The following is a 16,474-nucleotide window of genomic DNA, read 5'->3' as shown; positions in this document are numbered from 1 at the left end:
AAGCTCAATATCTTTAGCCAAAACCAGGCCAGGAGCTGATTGTGGAACAGACCATCAACTGCTCATATGCAAGTTCAACTTGAAGTTAAAGGCAATTAAAACAAGTCCAAGAGGCAAAATATGGTTTGCTGGTCCGATAGAGCCTGATGAAACCACTGAAACTATGGCCCCTAGCTGCCCTTCAGGTCTAGAATTTAACCCACACCTGTGGCTTCTAGGCAAACAAAAGACAGGCATATGAGTTGAACATCTACCTGAGGTAGATACACTCCTTGGAGAGAGCAATCATGGGAGAAAGAAGGGCTGCTTATACACAGGGAGACAGCTCGGGGCAGAAGTGCATGGAGGGATGGACACAGGGAAGAGGTAACTATCAGGAGGAAGTGGGAGGGGAGCTGTTGCATTGTGGTAAATTGTGGTCAATATCATAAGACAGTGAATGTGAACTGCTGTATGGAAAATGAATTTGCTCTGTAAATCTTCACCCAAATCACAATTTAAAAAAAGAGAGCCAAAATATGATCTTGAATGTATACCTCCTGAATTTAAAGACCATCTGAAGAATAGATTTGATACACTGAATACCAACAACCGAAAACCAGAAGAATTGTGGGATGGTATCGGGAACATCATCCATGAAGAAAGTAAGAGGTCACTAAAAATATGAGAAAGAAAGAGAAGACCAAAGTGGATGACAGAAGAGACTCTGAAACTTGCCCTTGAGCGAAGAGCAGCTAAAGTAAATGGAAGAAATGACAAGATAAAAGAGCTGAACTGAAGATTTCAAAGAGCAGCTCGAGAAGACAAAGCCAATTACTATAATGAAATGTACAGAGACCTAAAGTTAGAAAATCAGAAGGGAAGAACACGCTCAGCGTTTCTCAAACTGAAAGAGTTAAGGAAAATTTAAGCCTCGAGTTGCAATAATGAAAGATTCTATGGGCAAAATACTGAATGATGAAGGAAACATCAAAAGAACATGGAAGGAATACACAGTGTCACTGTACAAAAAAGAACTGGTCGATCTTCATCCATTTCAGGAAGTGGCATATTATCTAGAACCAATGGTACTGAAGGAGGAAGTTGAAGCTGCAATGAAGGAATTGGTGAAGAACAAGGCTCTGGGAATTGACAGAATACCCATTGAGATATTTCAACAAATGGATGGATGCTCCACTGGAGGCATTCACTTGGTTATGCCAAGAGATTTGGAAGACAGCTACCTGGCCAGCTGACTGTAAGAGATCCATATTTGTACCCATTCCAAAGAAAGGTGATCCCACAGAATGTGAAAATTATAGAACAATATCATTGATATTGCACACAAGTAAGATTTTACTGAAGATAATTCAAAAAACGGTTGCAGCAGTATATTAACAGAGAACTTCCAGAAGTGCAAGCTAGAGTCAGAAGAGGATGTGGAACAAGGGACATCATAGCTTCTGTCAGATGGATCTTGGCTGAAGGCAAAGAATACCAGAAAGATGTTTACTTGTGTTTTATTGACTATGCAAAGGCATTTGATTGTGTGGATCATGACAAATTATGGATAACATTGAGAAGAATGGGAATTCTGAACACCTGATTGTACTCATGACGAACCTGTACCTTGACCAGGAGGCTGTCGCTTGAACAGAACAAGGGGTCACTACATGGTTTAAAATCAAGAAGCAGAGTGTCAGAGTTGTATTCTTTCCCCATACTTATTCAATCTATAATGCTTAGCAAATAATCTGAGAAGCGGAACTATATGAAGAAAAACGTGGCACCGGGATTGGAGGAAGAATCATTAACAACCTGAGATACGTTGACGATGCAACTTTGCTTGCTGAAAATGAGGATGACTTGAGGCACTTACTGATGAAGACTGAAAAATACAGTCTGTAATATGGATTACATCTCAATATAAAGAAAACAAAAATCCTCACAACTGGACCTATAGCAGCATCACAATAAATGGAGAAAAGATTGAGGTTGTCAAGGAATTCACATTGCTTGGTTCTACAATCGATGCCAATGGAAGCAGCAGTCAGGACATTAGACAACATGTAGCACTGGGCAGGTCAGCTGCAAAGAACTCTTTCAAGTGCTGAGGAACCAAGGATGTCTCCTTGAGGACTAAGGTGCACCTGACACAAGCCATGATATTTTCAGTTCCCTCGTATGCATGTGAAAGCTGGACAATGAATAAGGAAGACCAAAGAAGAGTTGATGCTTTTGAGTTTGGTGCTGGTGAAGAATGCTGAAAGTACCATGGACTGCTAAAATAACTAACAGATTTGTCCTGGAGGAAGTGCAGCCAAAATGCTCCTTGGAAGTGAGAGTGGCCAGACTTCGTCTCACCTACTTTGGTCATGTTGTCAGAAGGGATCCGTGGAAAAGGATGTCATGCTTGGTAAGGTAGACGGTCAACAAAAGAGGGGAAGGCCTTCAATGAGATGGATTGACACAGTGGCTGTGACAATGGGCTCAAGTATAGCAGGGATCAAGGAGCTGGCGCAGGATCAGGCATTTTCATTCTGCTGTGCATGGGGTTGCTGTGAGTCAGACGACTGAACGGCACCTAACAGTATTGTGACGTACTGAACAACAGTTTCCATTAGGTTTAATCCCAGACTGATGTAGTGGTGGTAGGATGGGGGCAGAGGAATTTGTTCTAGGAGCTGAGTATGGCCTGGTCCCCATTTTCAGTGTGAGCTAAGCTACATTTTGAAAAATCCATGTGCCTCTCAATTTAGCAGGAATATTGCTTATAGGAGGAAGATCAAAACCACTAAGTCATTATTCCCCATGATGCCCTGTGGTAGCCAGCCTTCAAAATGGCCTCCAATGCCCCTCACCTCCTGGTATGCATACCCTGCTGTAGTCCAATATACTGCCTCAGAGCTGGTCTGTGTGACCCATGGAGGATGGTGGGAGTGACATGAGGTCCAAGGATTCCTGAGACAATCGGCCACTGCTGCCTGGCTATGGGCATAGAAGTCAGCTGTCAAGTGATGAAGACTTTCAAGCAGCCCTGTGGAGAGGACTCCAGCCAACATCTCACACCAGCTTTCCGGCTATCGGCATGCACCTCCCTGCTGGTGGACCCAGCATCCTCTTGGGCCTTGTCTACTCCTAGAATGTATCCTTATGCTTGGCTTGATGCCAGAACCTCCCAGCCACTGTCCTCCCAAGTTCCTCACCCACAGAAATGGCAGAGCTAGTAGTTTATTGATTTAAACCAGTAGTTTTTGGGGTAGCCTGTTACACAGCAGTAGATAACTAAGGTGTGTATGTGTCAGGTGGGTGATAAAAGAGTGGGGATGTCTTGCCAAAATAACAATGAATATGGTCAAGTTAAAGCTGCAGGCCTAAGAAGGCAAGGGCTGCCTGCCCACAGCTGATCTGAGATCCTGGTGGCTGCCTATGAGAGTGCAGGAATGAATCCTGTGTGGGTCTGGCTCTCAGGAAGGATGCAAAGTTAGGGATTTGTTACACATTCCAGGACATTTAGAACTCAGACTGAAAAGACTTGACTCCTTGTGGCTCCTCGAGTTGGTTCAGACTCGTGACAACCCGTGTGTGTAGAGTACAACTGCTCCGTGGGGTTTCAAGGCTGTGACAGGAAGCGGATCGCCGGCCTGACAGCCCAGGTGCACCAGATGCACCCAGCGCTTAACCATTTGCACCACTCAGGGGCTCCATTTCGGGGTAAAATGCATTTTATGTGTTTTTCCAGAATTTGGATTTGAGGGTGGAACTTCGGGTGCAGCCAGGGAGGCCGAAGTGGATGACTTCTGCCTTACTTCAATTTTAAGAATTACGAGTGGTCTTTAAGTCAAGACATTTCAAAATAAAAGGCCCCTTTTCCCAAGAAGTAACCGCCGCTGAAAGTTCGGGATCATTATAGGCGCGTATGTTTATTCGTTATAGTTCGATATAATCTTGGCTAAACAGATTCGTGTCGGAAGCTCAGCTGCATGAGTGCTCAACCACCTGCCCCAAGGAGCAGACGCGCCTCCCCGCGTCCCCAATCCACGGAGCATTTGCCAAGGCCCATTTCTTCGTCAGTGCTCTCCCCACGTCCAAGCCTTCCCGCCCCTGGAATAGAGCTGTATGTTTTGTGCACTTTCTCTCAATTTTATGTTCTCTTTTCATCATTCACCGCTTTTATTCCTTTTATAAAGAGGAGAAAACTGAGGCTCAAAAATGCCGGGTAAATTGCCCAAGGTCACTTGTGCATATGGGGTAGAGTCAAGCTGCAAATCAGATTTGTAAGCGTCTCCAAAAAAACAAACCAAGCGCCCCTAGAGGACAGAGGCTGTAAATCACAGAAGCACACTGCTGTATCGTTCTCCCATGGGGCAACTGGTGGGTTTGAACTGCCAGCCTTTTGATTAGCAGCTTGAATACTTTAACCACTGCACCACCAGAGCTCCCCTAAGCTTCCAAAAGCCCAGCCAGAGTGTGTGAACAGTTCCTTCCTTCTCTGGAGCACGCTTCATTAGTTCACAAAGAAACATGACGTGGCAAGTATGTGTTACCTGACCCTGGAATTCTTTCATTCTCTCCCTTTCCTAAACAGAATAGAGGACAAGGGGCCTAGACTTGGGTAAGGTCACTGAGGAATGCACAGAAAAGGCGGGATGGAATCTGCTCAGGCGAGGTGACCACACTCATTCCCCCTCCTCCTCGGTAGAGAGGAGCTGAAGCCCCTGTAGGTACAGTGCCCACCTGTGTTTCATTTAAGGAGGATGGTCTGATTTCTCAACAATGTGTGTTCACTGTGTTAAGTGTTGTATTAATCTGATGATCCTCAAGTGCTTCTCTTCCAACTGGAGAATTATCTTCCTTCTCCCCCAGACAAGGAAGGAAAGCCAAAAAAGAGTCCATTTCCCTTAAAAAAGCAAAAACTTATAAAAGTGCAAAGAATCCAAAACTGAAATTCTCTTGCAAGAGTAATCTGATCCCTCCTACACTCCTCAGGAGGCCTGGTGGCACAGTGTTTAAGTGCTCAGCCTGCTAAACCCAAAAGGTCAGTGGTTCAAACTCACCACTCTGCAGGAGAAAGATGTAGCAGTCTCCTTCCAGAAAGATTCCAGGCTTGGAAACTCTATGGGGCACTGCAGCTCTACTTTGTCCTATAGGGTCAGTAGAGAAAAAAAACAACTCCCTGCCATCAAGTAGTTTCCAACTTACAGTGACCCCCATTGGGTTTCCGAGGCTATAAATCTTTACAGAAGTAGATCGCCCTGTCTTCCTTCTGCAGAGTGGCTGGTGGGTTTGAACTGCTGACCTTCCGGGTAGCAGTCAAAGTGCCTTATGCACTATACCACCAGAGCTCCTTGTAGGGTCAGTAGAGTTGGAATCAATTTGATGCCACTGAATTGATACAATGAGATGCTCACTCTCGTCCTGGGCTTCTGAAAGCCACAGCACCAACAAAGCCTGTACGTCAAGTCATCCTCGGGACACAAGCCCTTCCTGATGTTTTCCTTCCTTCCGTTGGGCTCATCTTCAAAAGCAGCAGCAGAATCAGCAGGAAAGGGATGGGGAATATAGGGGAGGGGTGGGGAGGAAGAGCACAAGGAAAAGCCACTCCCCTCCCTTTGCCCTCCAATACTAGGGTTGCTCCTGATCTTAAACTTCCTACAGCTGCCCTGAAAAGCAAGAGGAGTAACTTCATTTTGCCTATACGGGAACTTGCATTCTCCAGGCAACAGCAAACACACCTTCACATACTTCAATGTCACGTGAGAGGAACAAAGGATGGGGGGCTGTTCACTCACGGCACCGGACTACATGCCACATTCTACTGCTTCCGAAATTTGATTTTTAGATCTTAACATGACACATTTGAAAGAAAACAGGTGGGAAGGCAGAGGGCTGGGAGGAGACTATCCTGAAGTATGTTCACCTGTCTTTAACTGTCACACTCATAAACACACACACACACCCGTTTCTATTGGTGACAAGTGATCTTTGGATGCAAGGCACTAAAGGACACTAAAGGACAGCATGCAGCACAAAGTAAGGACTCTTCATTCAGACAGCAGAGCAAGGCACAGCAATGTGGAGGGCAACCCCGTCTCCACGACAACAGTCACATACACGTACAGTCAGGCTGCTAGCAAAGCCCCTGGGCTCCTGTCGGGCAGACTTCCTGGCTCAGGAGAAACGTGTTCCACCTCTGAGAAGCAACCAGGCCTGTGGCTGCAGTGTGGAGGGGCTGCGGTGCCGGGTCAGCCCTCCTGGAAGTGCCTGGTGAGAGCATCCAGCAGCTCCTGCTTCTTCTGCCCACCCTTCAGCCCGTGCACCCTGCAGGCTTCCTTCAGCGTGGGCACAGTGAGCTTACCCAGCGTGCCCCTGCTGACGTGGCCCTTCAGCTCCTCTTCAGATACCTCCACCTTGGGCCTTTTGCTTCCAGAACCTTCATCATCTGGGAGAAAAAGTACAGGAGGAGGGACTGTATTACTACCAGAGGCATCCCCCAGCTGCCCTGCATGGGGAGCCCATACTTGGCTGCAGTTAACCGTTTTCCACAGAGCTATGGTGCATGCCTAGAACACCATGGGGAAGAGAGGTGTGTTGATAAGGCAGCTTCAATTAAATGTAAAACCAAAAATGTATCTAAAAATGGCATGGCGGAGGTCTGTCCTCTAAATTTCACACGGGGGAAGAAGAATCATTATCGGCATCAGCCGCTCAAAGCTGATTCCTGCGAGGCAGAGGTCAGACCTAGCTCTTCTCACCAATCTTTTCACCAATTGTGACCCCAGCCGTCCCTCCCACAACACTCTACTTCTATGCTGGGTTCAATGCTTTGTTGCAATGCTCACATAGGACTCACAGACAATGAATTACTTAATATAGCTCTTCTAGCATACTGGGTGAGTATATGTAAATGTGAGGTGCTTGTGGCTCACCAAAGGGACTGGAGAGCTTACTGATAATGTAAATAAGGTACATGGCACCCTTATCCTTGTAGGCACAGACTGCAAATAATTTGTATGCAACTCTAACATGGGGATCGGTCAGTTTCACCATTCCAGAGGCAGAAAGGGGGATTCTTACTACCATCAAGGAAAAACAACCAGGAGTGCAATGTGTCCTTTGGACCCATGGTCCCTGGGCTGAACTTCCTGGACCCAGGAGACAGAGAGCTGTGACACTTTGCTGAGATGGTGAGAAGTGGTGGCAGCGTACCCTGGGAGTAGATGACCCGGTGAGCTCCCCAGCCCATGGAGTAGTGAGAAGGCTGCGCGCTTTAGTTAGGAGGCTTACTGGTAGAGTGGGGTGCCTCTCTGGGAACTCATCAGCAGAGCTAAAAGAGCTTGTAACACTTGTCCGAGCAGAGCAGAGGCCAAGGGGTTACAGGGCTGAGAGGCTAAGGCCAAAGAGAAGTGAGCCCATGCCACAGCTGAGCAGAGGTTGTCTGAAGAACTGGGTCCTGAGTCATTTCTGATCCTGAATTCCAACTTGTTAGTCCCTAGTAAACCCCACAATCATTAAGTATTGTCTGCGAGTTCTGTCTGGCCATTGCAGTGGATTATCAAACCCAGCAGAGAAGCTGAGATAGCCGGGGGAGGGATGGTTGGTGTCAGGATTGGTAAAGGTTGGAGAGAGGAGGTGTGTCTGACCTCTGGCTCACAGGAATCCACCTTGGGCTGATGATGCTGGTGGTGAGTCTCTCCCTCATGAAGTCAGCGGCGCTCAGATGCCCCCATCATACCATTTTGACAACCATAAAGGCAACTCACCAAAACGACATGGCGGCAGCATCTCATTTCCTCGAATTTTACAAGGGGGAGACAGAACCAACGGCCTGAGGCTGGTTCCTAGGAGGCTGGAGGTCAGACTGCCTCCTCTCTCCAAACTTGTCACCAATCCTGACAACAGCTATCCCTCCCATGGCAGTCCCTACTTCTCTGCTAGTTCGATAATTTGCTACAATGGCCACATGCAACTTGCAGATAATACTCACCATTATGGAGTTTATTAGCGAAGTAACAATTTACAAATTAGGATCAGAAATGACTCAGGACACAGTTCTTCAAACAGGACAGGCTCTTCTCAGCCATGCCACAGGCATGCTTCTCTCTGGCCTTGGCCTCCGCCCTTCTCAGGCAAGTGTTACAGAGTTCTTTCAGCTCTGCCAATAGCTGCCCAGAGAAGCACCCTATTCTGCCAACAAGCTTCCTACCTGAAGGCACTCAGCTTTCTTGCTCTGTGGGCTGGTAAGCCCACCACTCTCTGTGTGCTGGTCTCTGTTGCAGGGGTCTGATGCCATAGTCTCTCTGCTGTCTCAGTGGACAGATCTTGGGTCCAAGGATGCACTCCACCCCTCTTTCTTTCTTGATGGCTCTTCTTTCTTGATAGCAGTGAGATTCCCTCTTTTCCACCTCTGAGATTGCTCATTTTAAGTCTAGCATAGGGTTCCATACACATTACTTAAATGGTCCCTCCTCCACAAGAGTGCCATATACCTCATTTCTATTTTTAACTATCCAGTCCCCTTGTTGGGCCTTGAGCACCTCACATTTGTGCAGTCCCATCCAGTCATCTAGTAGGAAGAGCCCTGTTAAGTAACTCACTTCACCACACAACATTTAAAAATAACCCACTCAACATCCACGCCCAGCTCCTCACCTGCTTTTCGCTTGGTAGTTTTTCCCTCAGGATTGTAATCTGGTGGGTACACCAGCTCCTTAAACTCATCCACCAGGGAACCCAGTCTTTTATCCATTGCTTCAACCTTGGGCACTATAAAACCAAAGCACAGAAGAGTGGCCTGGTGAGTCATGAACTCTGGCTTCTTGTCCATGTCCAACTTTACTGTAACTAGAAGAGAGGGTGCCTAACTTCTGGGTCAAGGGAGCCTGGAGGAAGGGCCCGAAAGGAGGCAGCTGGTCTGGCCATGAAAACATCCAACAAAGGCTTTCTAACATTCACCAAACACCCTTAAAAATCACATTTACTGAGCACTTTCTACAGCCAAGAACTGTTCTAAATGCTTTAAACTTACTATTTTGTTTAATCCTCCTAACAACCCTACCAAACCAAAACCAAACCTAATGCTGTCTAGTCAGATCCAACTCATAGCAACCCCTCCTTGGGTTTCCGAGACACTATCACTTCAGAAGTAGACTGCCCAATCTTTCTTCCAAGAAGTGGCTGGTAAATCAGTCTCCCTGATTTACAGGGAAGGAAAGCAAAGGGGTTTAACAACTTGTCCAAGGTCAAGCAGCAAGTAAGCGGCAGAGCTGGGATGGAGATTCTGGGCCAGGCCCTGGGATCCAAACAAGAGTAGGATTATAGGCTAGGCAAGTAAAACTGTGAACACAACAGTGGGGCGGTGAGAGAAGAGACTGCTAAACACAGGAGCACAGAACAGGCAGAAGGACTTCTGCACTGTCTGGGGAGATGCTGCTTTGAGCAGAGGGCTGGGATTCAAACTGACACACAGGACAACAGCATCTGTTTCGGATTCAAGCTGTCTCCAACACCTAAGTCCTTAACCACCATGCTAGGCATAGTGAGAAACAGCAAGCGACATGAAGTTTGAGGTTCTGCTTGTGAGGAGGGGCAGGACCAGCAAGGAGGCTGGAAAAAGGCAGGTGGGGTGAGGTCAGGGAAGCCTTGAACACCTGCTGAGGAATTTGACCTTATCCTCAGAGCAGTGGGGACACTTTTTATTTTTTTTTTGGTAGTAAAAATATACGTAACAAAACATCTGCCAATTCAGTAATTTTTACACGCACAGTTCACTAGCCTTGGTTACCAACTTCATGTTGTGTGACTACTGTCATCATCCTTTTCTGACCTGTCCCATCACCACTAACCACCTCAGTACCCCCTCGGCAGTAACTAATGGGCAAACCCTGAAGAGCTCTGAGCAACGCAGCGATGCTCAGCTCTGTGGGTCAGAAAGAGCCCCGACGGCTGTGGAGGATGAAGAGACAGAGGGTAAGAGGGAAGTAGGAGCAGCAGAAACAGTACATCTGCATCAACGTTCTTTCCGATTTTACTAATTATCATGTTGTTGTCTGTGCCACTGAGCCTGACTCATAGCGACCCTATAAAACAGAGAACTGCCCTATAGTATTTCCTAGGCTGTAATCTTTACAGGAACAGATTACCTGGTGTTTTTTTTCCCACAGAGTGGCTAGTGGATTTGAACCACTGACCTTTTGTCTAGCAGCCAAGCACTTTAACCTCTGTACCACCAGGACGCCTGATTCCACTTTAGAGTGGACACTGTGTGGAATGAATGAATGCTGGAAATGGGAGTGAGGAGAAACAACTGAGAAGGCGGGACTAACTGATCTTTTTAACCTGTCAAGAGCCTTCATTAAATCCAATCTGTTTCCCAGTGGATATTTACTTACATCACTAAATGTCACACATCCCCCTGTGAAATACGTAAGAAATTGCATTTGGGAAGGGGCTTGAGTGGGTCAGGGAACCTCAGCCTCGGAGGCCAGGCGAGGGTTTCAGATGATGGGTCGCCAGGCGGCTTTCTCAGGACTGTGCGTGTGGGGTCTGATGAAGGGACAGTTAGCATCATGGTTCAGAGCAAGGGCTGTACTCACTGGATTCCTAATCTACATCCACCTATTACTAGCTTAGTCCCTGGGAAAACCACTCCCTTCTATGTGTCCAGTGCTTCTGTAAAAGAGAGACAATAATAGCCCCCACGTAAGAGATACGAGGACTCAATGATTCAACACATAGGACAACAGTGTCTGGCAGACAGTACAAAAACCAAATCAAACCCACTGCCGTCAAGTTGATTCTGACTCATAGTGACCATTCAGGACAGAGCAAAACAGCCCCATAGGCTATTCAAGGCTGCCGATCTTTATGGAAGCAGAGTAGCTGTTGGGTTTGAACTGCTGACCTTTTTGGTTAGCAGCCGAATGTTTTAAGCACTACGCCACCAGATCTCCTTGGCAAACAGTGAGCAGCACTCAGTGAATGTCATGTATTACTTTTTTTTAACTTTTACCAACATGTCCTCATGGGGATGGCTTAGTTCAAAGGCAGATTTCAAAAGCCCAACACTCACTCCACCTCTCTCACTACAGACCCTGAGACCAAGCCTTTCCCAGGCAGCCTAAACTGGCCCAGGGGGTCTTCTGATGAAGATGGTCTGAGGCTTAGGTGGCATCTTTGGAGAGTGCTAGGTCATGCATCCTGTTACTGGTCCTGGGTGAAACCAGTAAGGCCTCCCTGAAAAGGACTCCTCCCACCGTGCTCAAATCCTTCTTACATGTCAGATCTACTGCTTGTTCAGGCTCCATCAAGTCCAAAGCTAAGGCCTCCAGGTTCCTGAAGTGTTGCTGCAGCACTGGGTTCTCAAAGCTGTCACTCCTGTTAAAAAAACCCATCAATCAGTCCTGCATATGACTGCTCACAGTGGTGCTATTCATCATGCCAAAAACTGGATGTGACCGAGATGTGCTTAAATAGGTGAATGGATAAACTGTGGTATATCCATACAACAGGGTATTATTCAGTGATAAAATGAGCAGGAATCACATTGATAAAGGTAGGGATGTGTAACCAATTATTGCACTGCTGTCAGTAAGTTGTAACCTGTTGAGAGTTAAATGCACAGAAGTGGGGTAGATATATTTACAATTAAAAAACAGAGCAGCTGCTGAGGCTGCTTATGTAGAGCCAACATCTCATGGGATTTGGTTCTTTGGTTTGGAGGTTTAGGGTCATGGTTTCATGGGATACACCAGTTAATTGGCCTAATAACATGTTTAGTGCTTCTGTTCCTTGCGTACTGCCTGGGGTCTTAATAGCTTGCAAGTAGCCACCAAGGCACAACTCTTCTCTACTCGCCTGGAGCAATAGGGAAAGAAGAGTCAGGAATAGGAGGAAGATCTGGAATGTGTGGCTAACTATCTCCATGAACAACTGCGTCCTGTGTCATGAGACCAGAAGAACTGGATGGTGCCACCATCACTGAACATTCTGATCAAAGATTCTATAGAAGAATCCTGATAAAAAGAAGGAAAATACAGTGCAGAATTACAAATTCTCATTGATTCCAGACTTCCTGGAACCATAAAGGCTGGATGAATTGCTGAAAACTATTGCCCTGAGATAATCTTTAAACCTTAAGCCAAGACTATTCCCTGATATCTTCTTAAAACCAAACAGTAGTAGCTTAACTAGTAAAATAAAAAAGGCTTCTAGGAGGATAATGCTCTTTTTAGAACCATCTATACTGACAACTTGACTGCTAACCGGAAGGCTGGCGGTTCAAACCCACCAGCCACCCCTCAGAAGGAAGGTTGGGCAATCTACTTCCATAGTGATACTGCCTTGGAAACCCAAGGAGGGGTCGCTATGAGTTGGGGTCTGACTCAACGGCACATAACAACATACTGACAACAGCAAGCAACAACATAAACAAACAAACAAAAATGGGAGCTCTGGTGGCTCAGTGCCTAAGGCATGTGACTGCTAACCAGAAGGCTGGCAGTTCAAACCCACCAGCCACTCCTCAGAAGGAAGGTTAGGCAATCTACTTCCATAGAGATACCATAGTGATAATGTAGTAAAGTTACATTGTGGGACTGCAATCAATGACATGAAGCAAAATGTGTGTGAACCATTGAATGGAAAATCATCTTGCTCTGTAATCTTTCACCCAAATCACAATAAAAGCTTAATAATAATAAATAAAACATTTTAAAAATGAAATTAAATAAACCCAATTGAGGTAACACAGATCCAAGGTCAGATGAAAACAACACCCAAATGAAAGAGTTGGGAATCTCGTCTCCAATTTTCAGTTGACTGATGCTAGAGACCCAAGAGTTAATTTAAAAGCAAAACAATCCCAGCCACCTGTCAATGGAAGCTCTGGGCAGTGTTAGGAATGGAGGCATTAGGCCACGTAAATGCAGAGAGTAATTCATCAGACAAGTGTTTCACTGTTATTCGTAAGGTTTTCAGTGGCCAGTTTTCTCAGCAGTAGATAGCCCTGTCCTTCTTCCCAATCTCTTAGTCTGGAAGCTCCGCTGAAACCTGCCCACCACGGGTGACCTGCTGGGATTCAAAATACTGTTGGCATAGCCTCCAGCCTCACAGCAACACCGAAGCCACCACGGTACGACAAACTGGCAGATAATTTTAAAAATGGTTGCCTCAGTATACTGACAGCAAACTTCCAGAATTGTAAGCTGGATTCAGAAGAGGACATGGAATGACAGATATCACTGCTGATGTCAGACGGATCTTGGCTGAAAGCAAAGAATACCAGAAAGATGTTTTCCTATATTAACTGTGCAAAGGCGCTCAACCGTGTAGATCATAACAAATTACAGGTAACACTGCAAAGAATAGGAATTCCAGAACACTTAGTTGTGCTTATCCGGAACCTATATATAGACCAACATGAAGTCATTCACACAGAAGAAAGGAATACTGTTTTAAAGTCAGGAAAGGTGTGTATCAGGATTGTATCCTTTCACCATACTTCTTCAATCTGCATGCTGAGCATAATCCAAGAAGCTGGACTATATGAAGAAGAATGTGGCATCAGGAGTGGAGGAAGACTCATTAATCACCTGCGATATGGAGATGACACAACCTGGCTTGCTGAAAGTAAAGATGACTTGAAGCACTTATTGATGAAGATCAAAGACCACAGCCTTCAGTATGGATTACATCTCAACATAAAGAAAATTAAAATCCTCACTGGACCAGTAAGCAACATCACAATAAATGGAGAAAACATTGAAGTTGTCAAAGATTTTATTTTACTTGGATCCACAATCAACACCGATGGAAGCAAAAGTCAAGAAATCAGACGATGTATTACATCAGGCAAATGTGCTGCAAAGACCTCTTTAAAGTGCCGAAGAGCAAAGATGTCACTTGGAAGATTACGGTGCACCTAACTCAAGCCATGGTATTTTCAATCGCCTTGTATGCATGTGAAAACTGGACAATAAATAAGGAAGACCCCAGAAAAACTGATGCCTTTGAACTGTAGTACTGGCAAAGAATACCGAAAATACCACGGACTGCCAGAAGAACTAGCAAATGTGTCCCGGAATAAATGCAGCCAGCATTTGCCTTAGAAGCGAGAACAGCCAGACTTCATCTCACCCACTTTGGTCATGTTCTCAGAAGGGACCAGTCCCTGGAGAGGAATGTCATGCTTGGTAGAGTAGAGTGTCAGTGAAAAAGGGGAAGACCGTCAACAAGACAGACTGACATAGTGGCTGCAATGCTGGGCTCAAGTGTAGCAAGGATTGTGAGGCTAGTGCAGGACCGGGCAGTGTCTCATTCTGTTGTACACAGGGTCACTGCAAGTCAGAACTGACTCGACTGCACCTAACAACAAAGTGCAGAGAAAGGATGGGGGAGGGATGCCAGGGGATGGGAAGACGCTGGGCCTGAGTACTCTTTCCTCCCCTACCCAGTGGCAGCACGGGAGTGAAAAGAGCCTGAATTAGAGTCAGACGGACCTAGATCTGAATCCTGGCTCACTCTCTTTCCAGCTGGGTGGGTCTGGGCAAGCTGCCTCACTCCCCAAAGCTTTAGTTTCCTCATCTGTTCTTATGAAGAATAAATGAAATTAGGTTGGTACTGTACCTAGAATAGTGTCTGACACATGGTAAATTCTTCATGAAGCTAGATCTTCCTTAACCCATAAAAGCCTACACCAGGCAGCTACATTTGGGGGTGGAAGGGGTCACGTTGCCCAGAAAGATAAGGAAGTAGCCTAAGACACAGGGTGAAGGGTAAAACACAAATAATGTTTTGGATCGCATTTTGCAGGCTCCAAGGGGAATGATTTGTGTCACAGCATCACTCTTTCAAACCCGTAACAACTTGCACTGAATCGATGTACTTTCACTCAAACAATAGACATAACCAGGGAGAAGGCAGACTGAGTTGTCCCTTTACTGCTACCTTTCTGAACTTTCTCAACTCACAAATCTGGATTTCTAAGCCCAGCACCGTGGGTCCATCAGCTGTAAATGTGGAGCATGATCCAGAGTCTTCAACACAACAAGGGCTTCAGCCTTTCTATCCACCAGGACCCTAAACGACCAGTCAACTGAAAAGAAAAGAACTGCATCCTGTGGTCCATGCCTAACATGACATTCTAATCATACTTTCCGGTCAGGAGGCAGTTTCAGAAGAAAGCCTCCATAGCCCCAGCACTCACCTGTACTTGAAGCGTAGCTTCTGAACAATGGCCTTCATCTTGTCTATCTGCTCCGGGTTTGCCAGGACTTTCTCAGTGAAGGGCACCTTCCGTTTATCGTCAGCATAGGGCAGGAAGATGAGCTGGAAGCCTGAAGGAGGGAGATGAGAGTTAGGCGAGGTTTAATTTAATGAAGTGTGTCACTTATTAAGCTGTCCTTTTCTCCTTGGCCCCAAATTCACCCATCCATGTCCTGTGGTGCTGAGACTGAATCCTGCAAACTCCGTCTCCCCTCTGCCAGCTGCCTCCTCTTAGCTTCTGCCTGGCAGACTCGGCTGCAGAGGACACTGGGAGGCAGAGGAGGCGAGCAGGGATGTATGCTTCCTGGTGCTGACCGGTCCTCGTCAGCACTGCTCCAGCACAGGCTCTCCGTCCAGCAATGGCAGTGGCCTCCACACTCCAGCTTTTCTGATACATCCTCAGCCAGGTGGACAGTGCCCTGCCCCTTCCTCAGAGGGCGGGTCCCAGCCCCAAGGGGCCCTCCTTTGAGCTTTAGGGTCTGGTAACTCCAGCCTCCCCTCTACTCCCAGATCCTCCACCATACCTGCTACAGCGAAGAGGAGAGGCTTATCTTGTTCAGTTACTGGCTGGTTCTAGAAGTGCTGACAATGCAGACAGGAGCGGAGAGCAAACAGGAAGTGGCAAGTCCCTATCTCCTCTACCCTGTATTCTCCCTCTAGCACCCCCTACTCAACAGCCTAACAGAGCACCAGAGCACAGGCCAAATCGGGTCTGCAGAGCCCCAGCCCCAGCAGCACAGAGCACAACAGGGTGAATGTGGAGCTGAGAGACAGTAACGTAATAACTGACACACAAACCTACTCCTGAATACTCTGATGACCAGGGTCAGAGATACATTCAAAAGGCTGCTTTATAAAGTTATCAGCCTGGCTAAAATTCACATGGCTGAAGAACTTCTGTTGACTACTTTGTGCTAAGTACTTGTACGTTTATTAACTTTCAAATGCAAAACAACCTTGAGAGAAAGGTGTCCCAGTATTCCTGTTTGGCAGTCGGGATCTAAATAGAAAGATTACAGGATATGCCCAGGTTGGCAGGCTAGTAAGTGGCAGGGACAGGCCTGAAACAAAAGCAAGCTTTCAGACACACAGCATAAACTCAAGTCAAGTCTGACTTCAAAATCCATGGTCTGTGGCCCAGACGGTTTCACTGGAGAATTCTATAAAACATTCAGAGAAGAAGTGATACCGATTCTACTCAAAGTATTCCAAAACATAGAAAAGGATGGAA

General features: G+C 46.4%; 1 protein-coding gene across 1 annotated transcript in view; it reads right to left on the bottom strand.

Moving 5' to 3' along the window:
• Nucleotides 1-6,224: 6,224 nt before the first annotated feature.
• The window catches only part of XRCC6 (X-ray repair cross complementing 6), a 32,653-nt gene continuing 22,403 nt past the window's right edge, over nucleotides 6,225-16,474 (bottom strand). The window contains exons 9-12 of the mRNA XM_007941711.2: nucleotides 15,185-15,314; nucleotides 11,255-11,355; nucleotides 8,632-8,745; nucleotides 6,225-6,421 (exon numbers count right to left, since the gene is read on the bottom strand). Coding sequence (XP_007939902.1) covers nucleotides 6,225-6,421; nucleotides 8,632-8,745; nucleotides 11,255-11,355; nucleotides 15,185-15,314 — 542 coding nt within the window. The remainder of the gene's footprint in view (nucleotides 6,422-8,631; nucleotides 8,746-11,254; nucleotides 11,356-15,184; nucleotides 15,315-16,474) is intronic.

This window comes from Orycteropus afer, unplaced genomic scaffold (assembly GCF_000298275.1).
Source record: "Orycteropus afer afer isolate SDZICR_OR568_19922 unplaced genomic scaffold, OryAfe1.0 scaffold00083, whole genome shotgun sequence".
NCBI lineage: Eukaryota > Metazoa > Chordata > Mammalia > Tubulidentata > Orycteropodidae > Orycteropus > Orycteropus afer.
The sequence above is the reverse complement of the archived record's forward strand: the minus strand, read 5'-3'. Positions and strand labels throughout refer to the sequence as shown.